This window comes from Mustelus asterias, chromosome 3, assembly GCF_964213995.1.
Source record: "Mustelus asterias chromosome 3, sMusAst1.hap1.1, whole genome shotgun sequence".
In the NCBI taxonomy this organism is placed as follows: Eukaryota; Metazoa; Chordata; class Chondrichthyes; order Carcharhiniformes; family Triakidae; genus Mustelus; species Mustelus asterias.
The window spans coordinates 21,312,624-21,330,111 of NC_135803.1; the positions used below are offsets into that span (position 1 = coordinate 21,312,624).

A 17,488-nucleotide genomic window follows, 5' to 3' on the forward strand; every position below is an offset into this window, starting at 1 on the left:
AGTCAAAGCTGGACTAAACCCTTCTTTGAGCATAGCCAGAAACATATCATCATCCCTAGTGGGGTCTTCGATTCCTCCGTTGTCTGCATAAGCCCTGCATACTCTTCCACATTTTCGTCAGGGTTTTGTGTTACTAAAGTTACCTTAATCCAATTAGTGTGTCCCTTACCTATGGCTCACCTTATTCCCCATTTAAATTGATCATCCTCTCGTCTTCAGTTTCTTCTCCCGCTAATATCCAATCTTTCCCTTATAAAGCCTCAGATAACATTTGCCATGCTGGCCCCGCCAATTTTCCCTTTACTAAAACCTTTATATCATCCAAGATCAGATGGTGGATCTCTCTTAACTCATTCATACATTCCCAAAAAGCCAAATTTTGGTGATTTTTGTCTTCGCGGGCCCAATCTGTCCATCAACTGTCCATTGCTTCTCAGTCGCTGTTAATGGCACTTCTTCAGTTGTAACAGAAGTTAGTCCTCCCCTTTTATCAGCTGAAACTATGTTAGTACGGAGTGGTGCTACCAAAACTAATGACTTCACCTTACTGCCGCTAAGGGAACTTTTATCCTCCTGATTTGCCTTTCCTAATAGATCTTCCCTATCTTCTTCTTCCTCACTTGACCCCTTTGGGATTGCGGGTTCATTTCTAGAATTTTCTTGAGCAAGTTCTACGGGGACTGACTGTGAGTCAGCTGTCTCTTTTTGAAGGTGATTTTTCATCGCAGCTGAAAGAATGACTGCTGCCATTTCTGCTTTATTTTTGGTCTGACTTTTCCACAAGATTTTATGTTCAGATTCGGATGAATCCGTATCGTGTCCCTTCTCAATTATTTTCCTAATTAATTTGCCGTTTTCCATTACTTCGGATTGAATTAAAGAATCATCTCCCCCCGCCCCCCCCCAACCACCTCATGTAAAATCTATACTTTCTGCCAAGTTAAAAGTCCATATTAGTCTCTAGACTTACATACCAGAATTTACTGCTTCGCCTGCCTGAGGCTTGTAAGATCCCGCCCGAGGCCAACGGAGAATGCTGCTCTGCGAACCTCGTCTGCCCGATTCCGGGGCGGACGTGCTGGTAAAATTCTGGCCCTGCAGTCTCTCTCTCTCTCACTCTCTCTGGACAAGTTTCTGAGTCCCTTCTATCATTTTTCTCTGTCTTTTTCCCACATTTCTCAATGCCACGAATACCTCCTCCCCCTCCCCGGGAATTTTCCAAAGTGTAAGCCTACGGCTTTTATCCGAAAACACAACTCTTACTACCTGCCTTCTTTTACACTGGGGATTTCTACCAAATTTTCCTCCCCAACAATTTTAACACTATTTCACTTTCCCTCCACGGGACAATTTGAACATCTCAGCCGACCATCATCTACGTGTTCTTGCCTTACGCTCTAGACGCGTGGCTGTTTAATTAGCTCCGCTGTTGAATAGAATCAGGAGTCTGTCCCTGACATTTCGGGATACGTTACGTCCCACAAATTTACATCTCCCCCTTGCCGCACTTTTGCTCCCCTGATGGACCGGCACTGAAGTTCTGTTATCGTGCCCCCACTTTAAGCTTGGTTTCGTTAACCAGCGATGCTGCCTTTGCGACCCCAAATGACTGTTCGGATAGGTTAACTTACGGATCTGACAACTGGATGCGTTTCTCCTTCTAACTAACCCAGGTGGTAATGTAAATATACTCACCCTCAGGAGGCACTTCTCATCGCCGGAGTATGATGACTCTATCCCACCCTCGTCTCCAAAGAAAGACTGTTGGGTGAATTGAGATGGCCGGTACTGTCTTTAGCTACAGACAAAACAAAACTCACAAGGCAGATATCTCTGTTTAAAGATTTAACATTTATTTAAAACAAAAACACAACAAGCAGCTGCTCGGAGATCACCAAAAGTGTTAAGCAGCTCTGGATTAGAGCGACAGAACTTCTCCAACGTGTACAATCAAAAATAGATCAATTATAGATTTTCTTATCTATCATTCTCGCCTCATATTAGTTCAAACTCGATTACATTTGGTAAACATCCATCAATGATAATTCCTGACAGGTAATTCAGCCAATCGCATTTTACCATCTGGCATAATGATGTCTCATTCGTCCTTTGAACCCGGACGCTGATTCCTATCTTGGCTGAATTTACTTCCCAATTGTTATGTAACCAAGGACGCTCAACATAGTGGTCAAAGTGAACATTCCCACCAGCTCATTGCCAACACTGGATAGACATGTGATCCTGCGTCCGGGTACATATCTATTCTATGTCTAGACAATAATGTCCCTATTCATAAAGTTGCAAAATGTGTTCCCTCACCAGAAACTTTCTGATATGAATTCTGCTAACTATTGAGGTTTCCAGGCCTTTGGCTTTGAACTCTTCGCCTTTATCATCATACCTTGCAATAACTTGCTTTTGGCTGAAATGAACAATAATTTATTCAATATTTAAAATACATTTAAAATATTAGCATACATGTTTTAAAATCATAATTACTTACTTAATTCTCTTATTGCATTCACTTATGTGCAAATTATTTATTTGATTAGCTTATTACCTCTGTTTCAAGGATCATTTAACTCTTTGCTGGTAGTGCTGTCAGTGCCTTATGTATTCTGTCTAAAACCTTATTAGCTGGTTAATAATTTCCCCCTTCAGCATCTATGCTGTCAGGTATATATATTTCCATGTTTCCTAATAATCCAGTGGTGCATTTAATTACTACACATTACGTTTTCCACTGGTGCTGTTGTTTGGAAGCTGTCTTTTGACTGTATCTCAGATAGAGACAGAAGCAAATTCTAATCCCTACCTCCTGGCGGTCAGGAGAGGGCGAGGTTCAGGAAAGCAAGGAAACGTTTGGTGAAACATATCCCCTTTCACAGAATTGCACATACACCCGATTTGGCCTCCTCAGAGCCATTTGCCATGCCGTCATTTGCCATTGACGCTCTCCGAGCAGGGTCATTGAGTTCATCAAATAGGCCACATTCAATCATTTCTTCCTGCCAGGGGATGGTGACGGCACCTGTAGCAAATTTCTTGTAGAACTGATTATCCTGCTCAACGATTTCAATGCCTTTGATCTCCGAGAATTCAGCAATGTCTCCAATGTCCTTACAGTACACCGTGCTGGGGTCTGGCACGAAAGGACAGTCGACAAGTCCAGCTTCTAACCGTTGAAAGTTGATTGATTTGAAGAAAGGGTGATTCCTAGGGTCATCATTTTCTCCCCTGAAATGAAAACATGGTAGAAAATACAGTAAAGTTTAAGTTTATTTTAGTTTAGTTTATTTATTAGTCACAAGTGAGGCTTACATTAACACTGCAATGAAGTTACTGTGAAATTCCTCTAGCCGCCACATTCCGGCGCCTGTTCGGGTCAATGCGCCTAACCAGCACGTCTTTCAGAATGTGGGAGGAAACCGGAGGAAACCCACGCAGACACGGGGAGAACATGCAAACCCCACACAGTGACCCAAGCCGGGAATCAAACCCGGGTCCCTGGCGCTGTGAAGCAGCAGTGCTAACCACTGTGCCACTGTGCCGTCCATGTGAATAAAGTAAATATTCAGTTGTTATTGTTCAGATGTTACATGAATCAAACGTTATTTAGTCAGTTTTGGACCGGCCGTGCTTGCCCCAAAACCGGAAAGTCCCGCCCGAGGTCAATGGAACTTTGTATGGTCCGCCCCTTGCCCGCTACGATTCCCGTGCCAGGCGAGAGGGTAAAATTCCCTGATGTCTGATACCCTGTTATACTATAATTTTATTAATAAGCTTTTCACTTCTTTTGCTTCTGTTAAAAAAGTATTTGGAAGCTTAACTGAGGAACAAGCAAACTGCAATCACAGAGCCTTCACACCCATCATTTATTCTAGAATTACAAAATGCAATCTGGAAGAGATATGCCAAATGAAAACTATGTTCATGTGTACACCTTTCATTTTGTGCATCACTGAGTACGGGAAGTGTCTAGTCTTCATACACAATGTTCCAGTCAAATTAATTACTTTAGATATTACAGGAATGTTCTCGGAAAAATGCATGAAAACCCACTGTCAGTTTGCATAGTTATCTAACAGTCCGACGTAGAGGAAAAAAAATAGAATGAGGTATTTATCTTTGCAAGTTGTAATGGCTGTGCTTTGTATGATGGGAAATGCAGCCATTAAACTTGGTTGAAAATGGGATAAATATTTGTCTTGTGAGAGTCACGCTATGAAGATACAAACAAGGGATTATTTAAAAATCTGTACCCAGTAATTGGCTATTTTAGATAGTAGAACCTATGTACCTACAACTGACATAACTGACAGGCGGCATGGTGGCTCAGTGGTTAGCACTGCTGCCTCTCAGCACTAGGGACATGGGTTCAATTCCCGGCTTGGGTCATTGTCCATGTGGAGTTTGCACATTCTCCCCGTGTCTGCGTGGGTTTCCTCCGGGTGCTCCGGTTTCCTCCCACAGTCCAAAGATGTGTGGGTTAGGTGAATTGGCCATGCTAAATTAGTGTCAGGGGGACTAGCTAGGTAAAATGCATGGGGTAATAGGGATAGGGCCTGGGTGGGATTGCGGTCAGTGCAGACTTGATGGGTCGAATGGCCTCTAGGATTCTATGATTCTATTCTATAACAACATATGAAGGGTTAACAGTAGTCTTTCATGCTTGCACAAAATGAGTGATAGCAAATTGGCAGGCCATTTTCCATTGAAAAGAAATTCAGGTGTGCTGTGAAGTGGATTCAACTATAAATTATTTGGTGCTATTGACGAAGATGAATTTTATTCCCTTGACCTGACAAAGCTATAATTTGAATTGTTGAATAAGGTAGCGTTAGTTGACAAATTGGCCGTGATTCCATTGTATGGCAGAACAGGCTTGAGCTGTGAAATGGCCTACCCTGTTCCTCTCCAATAAGGTACCAGAAGACAGAATTAATAGGGTCATTAGCGGCATAGTAGGAGGTCATTTGGCCCATCAAATACATGCCGGTTCCTCGCAGAGTAATCCAGTCAGTCTCCCTCCCCTGTTCAACTTGCATAACCCTACAAGTTCATTTCCTTCCAGGGTCCATCTAATTTCTTTTTGAAATAAAATTCCAAAAAGTGATCCATAAAAGAAGTGGAAATTTTTGGCAAAACTAGTATAGCAAATTGTAAATTTGTATGCTGAATTGAGTGCCATAAATTAAATCTAATGAATGTCATAGAATTCCTACAGTGCAGAAGGAGGCCATTAGGCCAATCCAATCTGCACCGACCACAATCCCACCCAGGCCGTATCCCCTTAACCTCTCATATTTACCAAGCGAAACCCCCTACACTAGGGCTAATTTAGCACGGCCCATCAACCTAACCCACACATCTTTGGACTGTGGGAAGATACCGGAGCACCCGGAGGAAACCCATGCAGACACGGGGAGAACGTACAAACTCCACACAGACAGTGACCCGAGGCTGGAATTGAACCCCGGGCCCCTGGCGTTGTGAGGCAACAGCGCTAATCACTGTGCCACCCTCCCGCCCCAATGAATGCTGAAGTACAAGGGAAAGATAGTGGGCTTGTGATGCTGCTGGATTTCCCTGGGTCACGGTTGATTTGGGCTACTGCTGGAATCCCAGCCGGTTAGAAGAAGGAACATCGCTGCAGACAAATATCTGCAATCTTTGCTTCTTAAGGCCAGAGCCACAGCCAAAACCCATATAAAAAAGGTTGAGAAAATCAAGGCCCTATGTACTGACTTCAGGGAATAAAAAGTGCAGGTTAGGTGGACTGATCATGCTAAATTGTCCCTTAATGTCTCAAGATGTGTAGATTAGGGGATTAGCTACAGTAAATGTGTGGGGTCACAGGGATAGGGTGGGAGAGAGGGAGTCAATGCAGACTGAATGGGCCGAATAGGCTTCTTCTACACTGTAAGGATTCTATGAATAAACTTGGCTAAGGGCTGGCAGAGACAATAGTTGCACAAAGGGAGATTGTCTGAGCACCTGAGTTCCACGTGTATTGATAGGGAAAATGAAAAATCCAGTGAATTGGGCAAGCTTTAAGAAAAGGAACCACGGAATGTAACATGGGACGCAAAATTGATATGAAATCTAAAGGAAGAGAATTTAACAAATATACTTAAGGAAAGATAGGTAGGGCACAAGTGGACTCATTAAAGGCTAAAGTAGTTGATGCTATAATGGATAATAAGGAAATGACAGAGTTGATAAATGAATGGAGTGGGCATGAATCACCCAGATTCGGCTCTAAGTGCCCGCACCAACGGGAAAATGGGAGTGTTTCCCACTGATACTGGCAGTGCCCGGCAGGCTCCATTCAGCCTATTCTTATAGACTCACCCACCCCCCACTTGAAGCACACCTCGCCAGTGAGACCAGAGACCATTGAAACCCCCTAGGTATTTGGGGCAAGATCAGGCAGTGCCACTGGGCACCGGGTAGTGCCAAGAGGTTGGGGCCTGGGGCAGGGGGAGGGGAACAGGGCCTGGAGGGGTGGGGCCTGAAGGGGCGGGCCCATGACAGGGGGTGGAGACATGACGGTGAGGCGGGTAGCTCCATAGGAGGGCGGAGGGAAAGGGGTTACTCTGTATGGGGGGTGGGGGGGAGATTGGCACGAGATTGGCAGCGATTGGGGAAGGGGTGGGGGTGGCAATTTGCTGGGGTGGCGATCAGGGTCAGGGTGACAATGTCTGGGGGGGGGGTTTATTAAAGTTTTAAAGTTTTTTAAAGTTTTACTTATTTATTAGTCACAAGTAAAGCTTACATTAACACAGCAATGAAGTTCCTGTGAAAATCCCCTAGCTGCCACACTCCGGCGCCTGTTCGGGTCAATGCACCTAACCAGCACATCTTTCAGACTGTGGGTGGAAACCGGAGCACCCGCAGGAAACCCACACAGACATGGGGAGAATGTGCAAGCTCCGCACAGACAGTGACCCAAGCCGGGGATTGAACCTGGGTCCTTGGCGCTGTGAGGCAGCAGTGCTAACCACTGTGCCACCGTGCTGCCCACCATGGGGTGCAACTGGGGGGAGGGTGATGTCTGGGGAGGGGTGATCACCGGGAGGTAGGGGGGAGGGGGATGGGTGATGTCCAGGGGGTTTGAGGGGGGAGTGTACACAGTGCCCTGGGAGATCAGGGCATCTGCGCAATGGCACCCATAGGGCTCAGCAGCCTTCTTCGTGGCGTGAACTGGCTCCATCCACTCCCTGTGCTGGCCAGATAACATTTGGGCTTTTTTTTGGTTAGTGCTGTAAGATTGTGTCTGGGATCTCACCCAAAATATGGGCACGATTCTCTCCCATTTTCACGCTCATTCGGCCCTTATGAATGTTTTTGGCCCCCTTAACGTAATATTAAATTATTTTTGCAGATGGATAGAGTGGAAAGTACTCTTGCTCACTTGGATATGTGCCTTATTTCTAGTATTAATTGTATGTAGTGTAGTGCTCATTAATGTACTCAAAATCTTTACCTGCAGCCTAAACGTTCTTCTACGTTCTTCGCCAAAAACAATCTGCAGATGTCTTTTGAGTCTTCTGTGAATTTAGGGTTCTCGTATTTCACTTCATCTTCCAGCGTTCTTCTTTTCACTTCATCTTTATTGACCTTTTCTTTATGTTCCTTGAAAGGTGTTCGGCCAGCAATCATTTCATAAATGCTGCATCCAAGAGCAAACCAGTCCACAGAGTATGTGTACTCTTCCTCTTTCAAGATCTCTGGAGCCATGTAACCACTTGTCCCAGCCTGCAGTATAAAAACAAAGGTTCATTTACAAATACATAAATAAACGTAGAAGATAATCAAACTAATTAAAATCAATTAGTTGGATGAATAAACTAATTAAAATTTATTTGCCGTATATTCCCAATGAAATCGTTTATCTACCAATAACAGGGTGCCATTAAGTCTGCGAAATGTGAGTTGTGATGGGTGTAATGAAAGTCTGCATGGAAATGACTGCGCTAATGTACAAATATTTTCAGGCAGTGATCATAATACCATAATGCAATAGGGTTAGGATGGCATGGTGCTCCGAAAGATTGAAATTGAAGCAGTTTAAAATCCACATTTAGGTTTAAGAGCAAATTTAATAATCAGAGTGCAAGTTAGGACTGGAACAGTAAAAATGAGTCGGAGGCATCACCAGATGCAAAAATTCCAAAATACTGCTGTTATTACCTGCTAGAATAAAATAGGCTCATATTAATTTGCATTGACACTTCTTTTGTAAAGCTTGGTATTTATATCAAATTTCACATTCTCGTTTCCTTCTCTATGAACGGTATGCTTTGTCTGTATCGTGCACAAGAAACAATACTTTTCACTGTATATTAATACGTGACAATAATCAAATCAAATCATTCTTTTTCTTCATTCATGATATTTAACTTGTTCAAATCATTATTCTTCTATCAATTCAGAGATTTGGTGGACAGTGAATTCAGAGATTCGGTGGATAGTGAATTCAGAGATTCGGTGGAGAGTGAATTCAGAGATTCGGTGGAGAGTGAATTCAGAGATTCGGTGGAGAGTGAATTCAGAGATTCGGTGGAGAGTGAATTCAGAGATTCGGTGGATAGTGAATTCAGAGATTCGGTAGATAGTGAATTCAGAGATCCGGTGGATAGAGAATTCAGAGATTCGGTAGATAGTGAATTCAGAGATTTGGTGGATAGTGAATTCAGAGATTCGGGAGATAGTGAATTCAGAGATTCGGTGGATAGTGAATTCAGAGATTCGGTGGTTAGTGAATTCAGAGATTCGTTGGATAGTGAATTCAGAGATTCGGTAGACAATGAATTCAGAGATTCGGTAGACAATGAATTCAGAGATTCGGTAGATAATGAATTCAGAGATTCGGTAGACAATGAATTCAGAGATTCGGTAGATAATGAATTCAGAGATTCGGTGGATAGAGAATTCAGAGATTCGGTGGGTAGTGAGTTATTCAACAATGTGGCTCATCCTAGCTCTGGCTTTTTCTCACTCACATGCACACAACTGCACACTGTCAATATGGATTGTTACGAAACAGTCGCATGAGGAACCCTGACTGAAATGTTATCTCCTTTACTAGACAATGGACAAAAATGGCTCACTGTTTCTTTCATCAGCAAAGATTAGAGATCAGAAGTAAAGGAGCAAAATGCCACTGGGGCATTTCGTGCCCAGAAAGGGCGCAAAGCCTATTAACAAAAAAAAAAGACAAAATTTGAAAGGACTTACCTGGCTCAGCACAGCTGCTTCCACATCCAGGATGCTTCTGCCCTTGGCGGCGTGACATCATGGCGGCAAGAATCACTACTGCTAGGCAGTAGCAGAGACCAGGCACCATGGTCACACTGGGGAAATGGAGGCCATTTAAGCCCCAAGGTTGTAGGGGACATGGATAGACAGTGCCCATTGGGCACTGCCCATCTGGCATGCAGGCAGTGTGCCCACCTGCCACCCTGACAGTGCCCATCTGACACCTTTGTAGTGCCCATATGGGCACCATAAGTGTGCCGGGTCAGTGCCAAGGAGGTGGGGCCTGAGTGTGGGTGGGGCTATGACAGGGGGTATGCATAATGATGCGGGATTTATGCAGAGGGAGCTCTGCAAGGAGGCTGGTCGTGTGGGGGGAACATGCATGGGGCATGCAGTGGTGGGCCGCAGACGAGGTCATGATAGGTGGGACATACTGGGGTTCACCAGGGGACTCATTGGGAGGGTCCTGATGCCCCATGCCAGTGATCCTTGTTGATGGGAGGATGGAGGTGACAATGCCACAGAAGATGGAGTGTGTGGGGGGGGGGGGGGCGGGGGGGGGTTCCGATGTCCATGGGGGGGCATGGTGGAAGGAGGTCTCCCGGTTCAGTAGGAGATCAGTGCGCGCTATGCAATGGTGCCCGATCACCGGCTTCTCTGGTGTACTTCAGCTCCACCCCTCCAAACCCCTCACTGGCGCAAAGCTCCCAGCTATCAGAAAAACTGACAGAGTGTTGGAAGATTGCAATGCCAACTTTGCCCAAAAGACTGGTGTGGAACACTCCCGTTTGCATGCTGTTATTTTTTTCGGGGGGAAATTCCGCCCTGTCACTTATTTCTGTGTGTTCACCTTTCTCATTATTTGTTTGTTTCCTTTGGGACATCACTTGTTTCTGATTGCCTTTTATTTCATTTTCTCGTCTCTGTGTCCTCTTGGTTCTATCGTCATTACAATGATTTGGCCAATCTATATCTTCCTGCCTTGCCAGCTTAGCGACATAGACAGCAGCAACCGCATGTCTAATATCACGGCATCTTTATTCCTGTCCCCACCTTCCTGAAAGTCTTAAACGTTGAAGGAGCCATACATTTGTCAGTTCCGAATGCAAAGGAAAACAGACAATAGTGTTCTCCCAATATTCCAAACCAAATGGTGATGGTGCAGGCAGCTTCCCGGAAGGTCATCCCAGGTTTCATTAATCACAGTTACTACCTGTACTGCAATTTCTGCCGTTCCATTAATTCGTAAACCACTCGAACTTCACTTTCTGATTGATGATGCCATTACAACCCCTCCATTATTATAGCCTTGTTGCACATTTCCACCTATTACACTTCCCGTCTTTTACATTGAAACTGATTTGTGATCTTATCCAATGGGCTACAAATTAATGTTGCCCATTATTAATTTTAAACAATTATTAATGAGGGACGTTGTAATTTTTTTGCCGACAGTTTCGCAGTTGAACCAAGGATGCTTATGTTTACACAAGGATGGAGGCTTAAATGGAACTAAGAGGATTTTGTGAGATAAACTAAATGAAGTCAATGCAGTATTCTAAAAATAGTTAAGCTAATTTCAGTAATTTTCCATATTGAAATTAAAGTATGATCAATGGGGGTGAATCAAGCATGAACGTCCGTAACTTTAATTATACAGATTTAGTTATTAAAAAGCTCAATTGAAGTATGCCTTTGATGACAATATAAAGCTCTTGCTGCTTATTCTGAAATTGGGTTCAATAGAATTGTGATTTATTAGTAATCTACAAAGGATGTTTAAACTGTGAAATTGGTTGATATTTTTATAGAATCACAGAATCATAGAATACCTACAGTACAGAAGGAGGCCATTTGGCCCGTTGAGTCTGCACTGACCATAAAGACACCCAGGCCCTATCCCCATAACCCCATGCATTTACCCTAGCGAGCTCCCCTGACACTAAGGGGCAATTTAGCATGGCCAATCCACCTAACCCGCACATCTTTGAAACCAGAGCACCCGGAGGAAACCCACGCAGACACGGGGAGAACATGCAAACTCCACACAGACAGTGTGGAGCCAGGATTTTGTAAGACAAATTTGTTTATTATTGGTAGGGAGGCCAGAGGAAATGAACTGACTTTGTGAAATTTGCCATTGTCACATTCATGATCCAGACTTTGTGCTCAGTGGTGATTGTGGAGTGCTTGGCATTAATACTGCCAACAGATTTTGAGTGGATTTGTGGGCAGCAGCTAACAGTATATAGGGAGCCAATTTTCTGACACTGGGGATGGTAGCAAAACAGTAATGTTACCCGGACTAGCAATCCAGAGGCCTGGATGAATGCATTCACCAAGGCAGTGGTGAAATTTAATTCAATTAATTAATAAATATGGAATGAAAAGCCAATCTCAGTAATGGTGACCGTGAAATTGCTGGATTGTTGTAAAAACCAAATGTCTTTAAGGGAAGGAAATCTGTCGTCCTTGCCCTATTTGGCAGGCTGATTCCGGGGATGGCAGGTCTGTCAAAGGAGGAGAGACTGAGTCAGTTAGGATTATATCCACTGGAGTTCAGGAGAGTGAGAGAGGATCTCATAGAAACTTATAAAATTCTAACAGGGTAGATTCAGAAAGAATGTTCCCAATTGTGGGGGAGTCCAGAACTAGGGGTCACAGTTTGAGGATAAGGAGTAAACCTTTTAGAACTGAGGTGAGGAGAAAATTTTTCACCCAGAAGGTAGTGTCTGTGTGGAATTCACTACCACTGAATGTAGTTGAGGCCAAAACGTTGTCTGATTTCAAGAAGAAATTAGATATGGCTCTTGAGGCTAAAGGGATCAAAGGATATGGGGGAAGGAGGGATCAGGATATTGAATTTGATGATCAGCCATGATCAAAATGAATGGCGGAGCTCGAAGGGCTGACTGGCTTACTCTTGCTTCTAGTTTCTATGTTTCTATGTTACAGACACACAGTAATGTGGTTGACTTTTAACTGCTCTCTGAAATGGCCTAGTAAGCCATTCAGTTGCATTAAACCACCACAGAAAAATTGAAGAATAAAACCAGAACGAGAGCCTGACACTGATCAATACACCGGGAATAATAAAAGCACAACCTATTCAGTTGGTGTTGCAAAGTCCTCCTAGTCAATGGGGACCTGTGTCAATACTGGGAGAACTCTTCCACAGACAAGTCAAGCAACTGTCTGACATTGTCATTCCCACTGAATAATACCTTACAGCCAATGTCCATCTCCATTTCTGGTATGTTCTGTTCTGTTCCTGTTCCACCGGCTGGATAGACCCACCAAACAGTGCTTCCACAGCACTGACTTGGTCATCGACGCTCAGTCTAGTTTCTGCCAGGGTCACTCGGCTCCATACCTCAATACAGTCTTGATCCAAACATGGACAAAAGAGCTGAATACCAGAGGTGAGGTAAGGATGACTGCCCTTAACATCAAGACAGCATTCGACTGAGTCTGGTCTAAAGGAAACCTAGCAAAATTGAAGTCGGGAATCGGGGTGAAAACTCTCCATTGATTGGAGTCATAGCTCGCACAAAGGAAGATGTTTATGGATGTTGATGGAGTTTAATGATTTCAGGCCCAGGACATGACTGCAAGAGTTCCTCACAGGGTGGTGTCCTTCAGCTCTTTCATCAATAACTTTCCCTCCAGCCCAAGGAATGTTTGCTGATGATTGCAGTGAACAGTATCATTTGACTTCAGGTACTGAAATAGTCCATTCTTGCATGCAGCAAGAACTGGATAACATTTGGGCTTGGCCTGATAAGTAGCAAGTAACATTGGCGGCACACAAGTGGGAGCAATGATCATCTTGAAAAAGAGAATCTAATTACGCCCCCCCCGCCCCCCCTTGGTGTTCAATGATACTGCCATTTCTGAATACTCCACCATCAACATCCTTGAGAGGGGATTACCATGGCTAGAAACCTAACTAGCCAGTCACATAAATACTACAAGAACAGGTCAGAGGCTGGGAATTCTGCAGTGAGTAACTCACCTCCTGGCTCCCCAAAGCCTGTCCACCATCTACAAGGCACACATGATGGAATACTCTCCACTTACCTGGGTGAGTGTAGCTCCAACAACAGTTCAAGAAGCTCAAGACCATTCAGAACAAAACATCTTACTTGATCCCCATTCATCACCTTTAATTTTCCCCATCTATTGACGCACAGTGGCAGCAGTGTGGACCATCTCAAAGATGCACTGCAGCGAGTTGCTAATACTGCTTTGACAGATCTTTCCAAACCTGTAACCTATACCATTTAAATGGACAAGGGTAAATGGTGGATGGAAACACCAAGTTCCCCTCCAATTCACACACCGTTCTGCAGCATAATGGCACTGTGGTTAGCACTGCTGCCTCACAGCGCCAGGGACCCGGGTTCAGTTCCTGGCTTGGGTCATTGTCTGTGCGTAGTCTGCACGTTCTCCCTGTGCCTGTGTGGGTTTCTTCCGGGTGTTCCGGTTTCCTCCGACAGTCTGAAAGATGTGCTGGTTAGGCGCATTGACCACGCTAAATTCTCCCTCAGTGTACCCGAACAGGCACTGGAGTGTGGCAACTAGGGGATTTTCATAGTAACTTCATTGCAATGTTAATGTAAGCCTACTTGTGACACTAATAAATAACTAAATAACCATTCTGGCTTAGAACGACATCGCCGTTCCTTTATTGTCACTGGCTTAAAGTCCCTCAGTAACAGCACAATGGATGTACCTAGATCACATGCATTGCAATGGTTCAAGGAGATAGCCTGTTAAGCGCAATTAGACAGTTAATCCTTACTTTTCCAGGGAATCCCCCACATCCTGTGAACAAATTAAAAAAAAATCAATGTGGGACCATCCATTGGGAATGTGGGATCTGTGTGAAGCGGCAAGTAACAGTATACTTCTTTAATCAGTCAGGCTGAAGAATTCTTACTGAAGCTTGCAGGGTGGAACCTAACCGTTGGTGAAATCATTCTGTCAACTCTGAGGTTGGTTGCACACATTGCAATTTTATGTGAGGCTGCCAATTAATAGGCCACCTCAGTGTGCTCTGTCCACTTAGAGATGGGGGGTGGGTTATAGAGTCATAGACAGAGTCATAGAAGTCTACAGCATGGAAACAGGCCCTTTGGCCTGACTTGTCCATGCCGCCCAGTTTTTAAGCATTAAGCTCGTCCCAATTGCCCACATTTGGCCCATATCCCTCTATACCCATCTTACCCATGTAATTGTTGAAATGCTTTTTAAAATACAAAATTGTACCTGCCTCTACTACTGCTTCTGGCAGCTCGTTCCAGATACTCACCACTCTGTGTGTGAAAAAATTCCCCCTCTGGACCCTTTTGTATCTCTATCTGTCCCCTCTTATGTTAAACCTATACCCTCTAGTTTCAGACTCCCTCCCATTGGGAAAAGGTGTTAACTATCTACTTTATCTATTCCCCTCATTAATTTATAGACCTCTATAAATCATCCCTAAGCCTCCTACCCTCCAGGTAAAAAAGTCCCAATCTATCCAGCCTCTTCTTATAACTCAAACCATCAAGTCCTGGTAGCATCCTAGTAAATCTTTTCTGCACTCTTTCTAGTTTAATAATATCCTTTCTATAATAGAGTGACCAGAACTGTGCACAGTATTCAAGTGTGGCCTTACCAATGTCCTGAACAACTTCAACAAGATGTCCCAACTCCTGTATTCAATGTTCTGACCAATGGAACGAAGCATGATGAATGCCTTCTTCACCACCCTGTCCACCTTTAACTCCACTTTCAAGGAGCTATAACCTGTACCACTAGATCTCTTTGTTCTATAACTCTCCCCAACACCCTACCATTAACTGAGTAGGTTCTGCCTGGCTCGATCAACCAAAATGCATCACCTCTCATTTATCTAAGTTAAACTCCATCTGCCATTCATCAGCCTACTGGCCCAATTGATCAAGATCCTGTTGCAATCCTAGATAACCTTCTTCACTGTCCACTATGCCACCAATCTTGGTGTCATCTGCAAACTTACTAACCAGGTTTCCTAAATTCTCATCCAAATCATTAATATAAATGCCAAATAACAGTGGACCCAGCACTGATCCCTGCGGCACACCGCTGGTCACAGGCCTCGAGTTTGAAAAATAACCCTCTGCAACTACCCTCTGTCTTCTGTCATTAAGCCAATTTTGTATCCATTTAGATAACTCACCCTGGATCCTGTGAGATTTAACCTTATGCAACAACTTACCATGTGATACCTTGTCAAAGGCCTTGTTAAAGTCCATGTAGACAACGTCGACTGTACTGCCCTCATCCACCTTCTTTGTTACCCCTTCAAAAAACTCAAGCAAATTTGTGAGACTTGATTTTCCACTCACAATGCCATGCTGACTGTCCTTAACCAGCCCATGCCTCGCTAAATGCCTGTAGATCCTGTATTTCAGAATACTTTCCAGAACGTACCCACTACAGACATTAGGCTCACTATAGTTCCCAGGCTTTTCCTTGCAGCCCTTCTTAAACAAAGGCACATCATTTGCCACTCTCCAATCTTCAGGCACCCCACCTGTGGCTGTCGATGATTCTTTGCTCGGGGACCCGCAATTTCCTCCCTAGCCTTGATGTGGGGCTCATTTGGGTTGCTGAGGTGGAATGCGCAAGCAAAGGACTTGAAACCCAGCTTTGCTGGGAGAGTTGGGAACTACTACAGCATATTGGCTTCTGCAAGGGCATCACAAGATGAAGACCCGCTCTAATGTCTTGCAAAAGTTTCAAAACTAAGAATAGCTACAGCTGGCAGCTACCATTGTGGAAGCAGAATCCCTCCACAGGGTTGTGTCTGCAGCCATTAAATCACAATGGCTCCAGAATGCGGGTGAGAGTATTTCCAGGAGATATCAATGACCTTCCAGTCTGCTACCAGGAGGCCGCCTCCAGATAGCAGGGGATCCATCAGACATTGGGAAGGTCCCAGCCAAAAGAGAAAATGCTGGAAAATCTCAGCAGGTCTGGCAGCATCTGTAAGGAGAGAAAAATGAGCTAACATTTTGGGCGGAATTTGACCGGCATATCTGCCCAAGGTTCGTACAATCCCGCCCGAGGCCAACAGAGAATGCTATTCTCCGAGCCTCGCCCACCCCCGGAATCTGGTGGGCATGCCGGTAAAATTCCGGCCTTCCGAGTCCAGATGACCCTTTGTCAAAGCTTTGACAAAGGGTCATCTGGACTCGAAACGTCAGCTCTTTTTTCTCTCCTTACAGATGCTGCCAGACCTGCTGAGATTTTCCAGCATTTTCTCTTTTGGTTTCATATTCCAGCATCTGCAGTAATTTGCTTTCATGGGAAGGTCCCATAAGACCATAAGACATAGGGCCTGATTTTACCAAAACTTTGTGCCCATTTTCGGGCGTGAAATCGCGGTAGAGTTGGCCTTCGGGCCTATACCACGATCTGCACCCGATTCCGAGCAGATCGCGGCTTTACCCGAATCGGGCGGCCTGACGATTTAAATGCATTTGCATGCATTTAAATCGACTTAATGAACCGCGCGCCCAACTCTACCGCCAAATCCCACTTTACCGTCTTCTGGCCTGATCCGCGTCCGCGCTGTAACCGACCTGCAAAATAAAAGTCTGAAGTCGCCGCTGCAGCCTCCGAAGAGCAGGGTCAGAGACTGCAACGGCTCTCTGACCCAGGTCATCCTCTGGTCGGGGCGGGAGCAGGGTGGGAGGAAGAGAGGGGGTGTGACGTATCATCCCCTGGTGGTGGACGGAGAGGGGGTGTGACGTCTCATCCCTTGGAGGGGTGGGGGGGGGCGGAGGGTGGGTGAGAGGGGAGTGGGTGTGCCCGATCATCCCCTGGGGGGGCGGTGGTGGGAGGGGGTGCGCCCAGTTCTGGTCGCACACTACCAGAAGGACGTGGAAGCTTTAGAGAGAGTGCAGAGGAGGTTTACCAGGATGTTGCCTGGTATGGAAGGGCTTAGTTATGAGGAGAGATTGGGTAAACTGGGGTTGTTCTCACTGGAAAGACGGAGGATGAGGGGTGACCTAATAGAGGTGTATAAAATTATGAAAGGCATAGATAGGATGAACGGTGGGAAGCTTTTTCCCAGATCGGTGGTGACGTTCACGAGGGGTCATAGGTTCAAGCTGAGGGGGGGGGGGGGGCGGACGTTTAACACGGATATCAGAAAGGACGTATTTTTACACAGAGGGTGGTGGGGGCCTGG

The 17,488-nt window shown here is 44.9% G+C and overlaps 1 protein-coding gene across 2 annotated transcripts in view; it reads right to left on the bottom strand.

Annotated features, from left to right (window-relative positions):
* Positions 1-1,839: 1,839 nt before the first annotated feature.
* The window catches only part of grk7a (G protein-coupled receptor kinase 7a), a 24,977-nt gene continuing 9,328 nt past the window's right edge, over positions 1,840-17,488 (bottom strand). The window contains exons 3-5 of one of the 2 annotated variants that reach the window (XM_078205722.1): positions 7,490-7,761; positions 3,682-3,705; positions 1,846-3,216 (exon numbers count right to left, since the gene is read on the bottom strand). In XM_078205722.1, the coding sequence (XP_078061848.1) occupies positions 2,883-3,216; positions 3,682-3,705; positions 7,490-7,761 (630 nt within the window). In that variant the 3' untranslated portion in view covers positions 1,846-2,882. Of the gene's footprint in view, positions 3,238-3,681; positions 3,706-7,489; positions 7,762-17,488 lie in introns of both variants that reach the window. The other variant, XM_078205715.1, reaches the window with a different exon arrangement.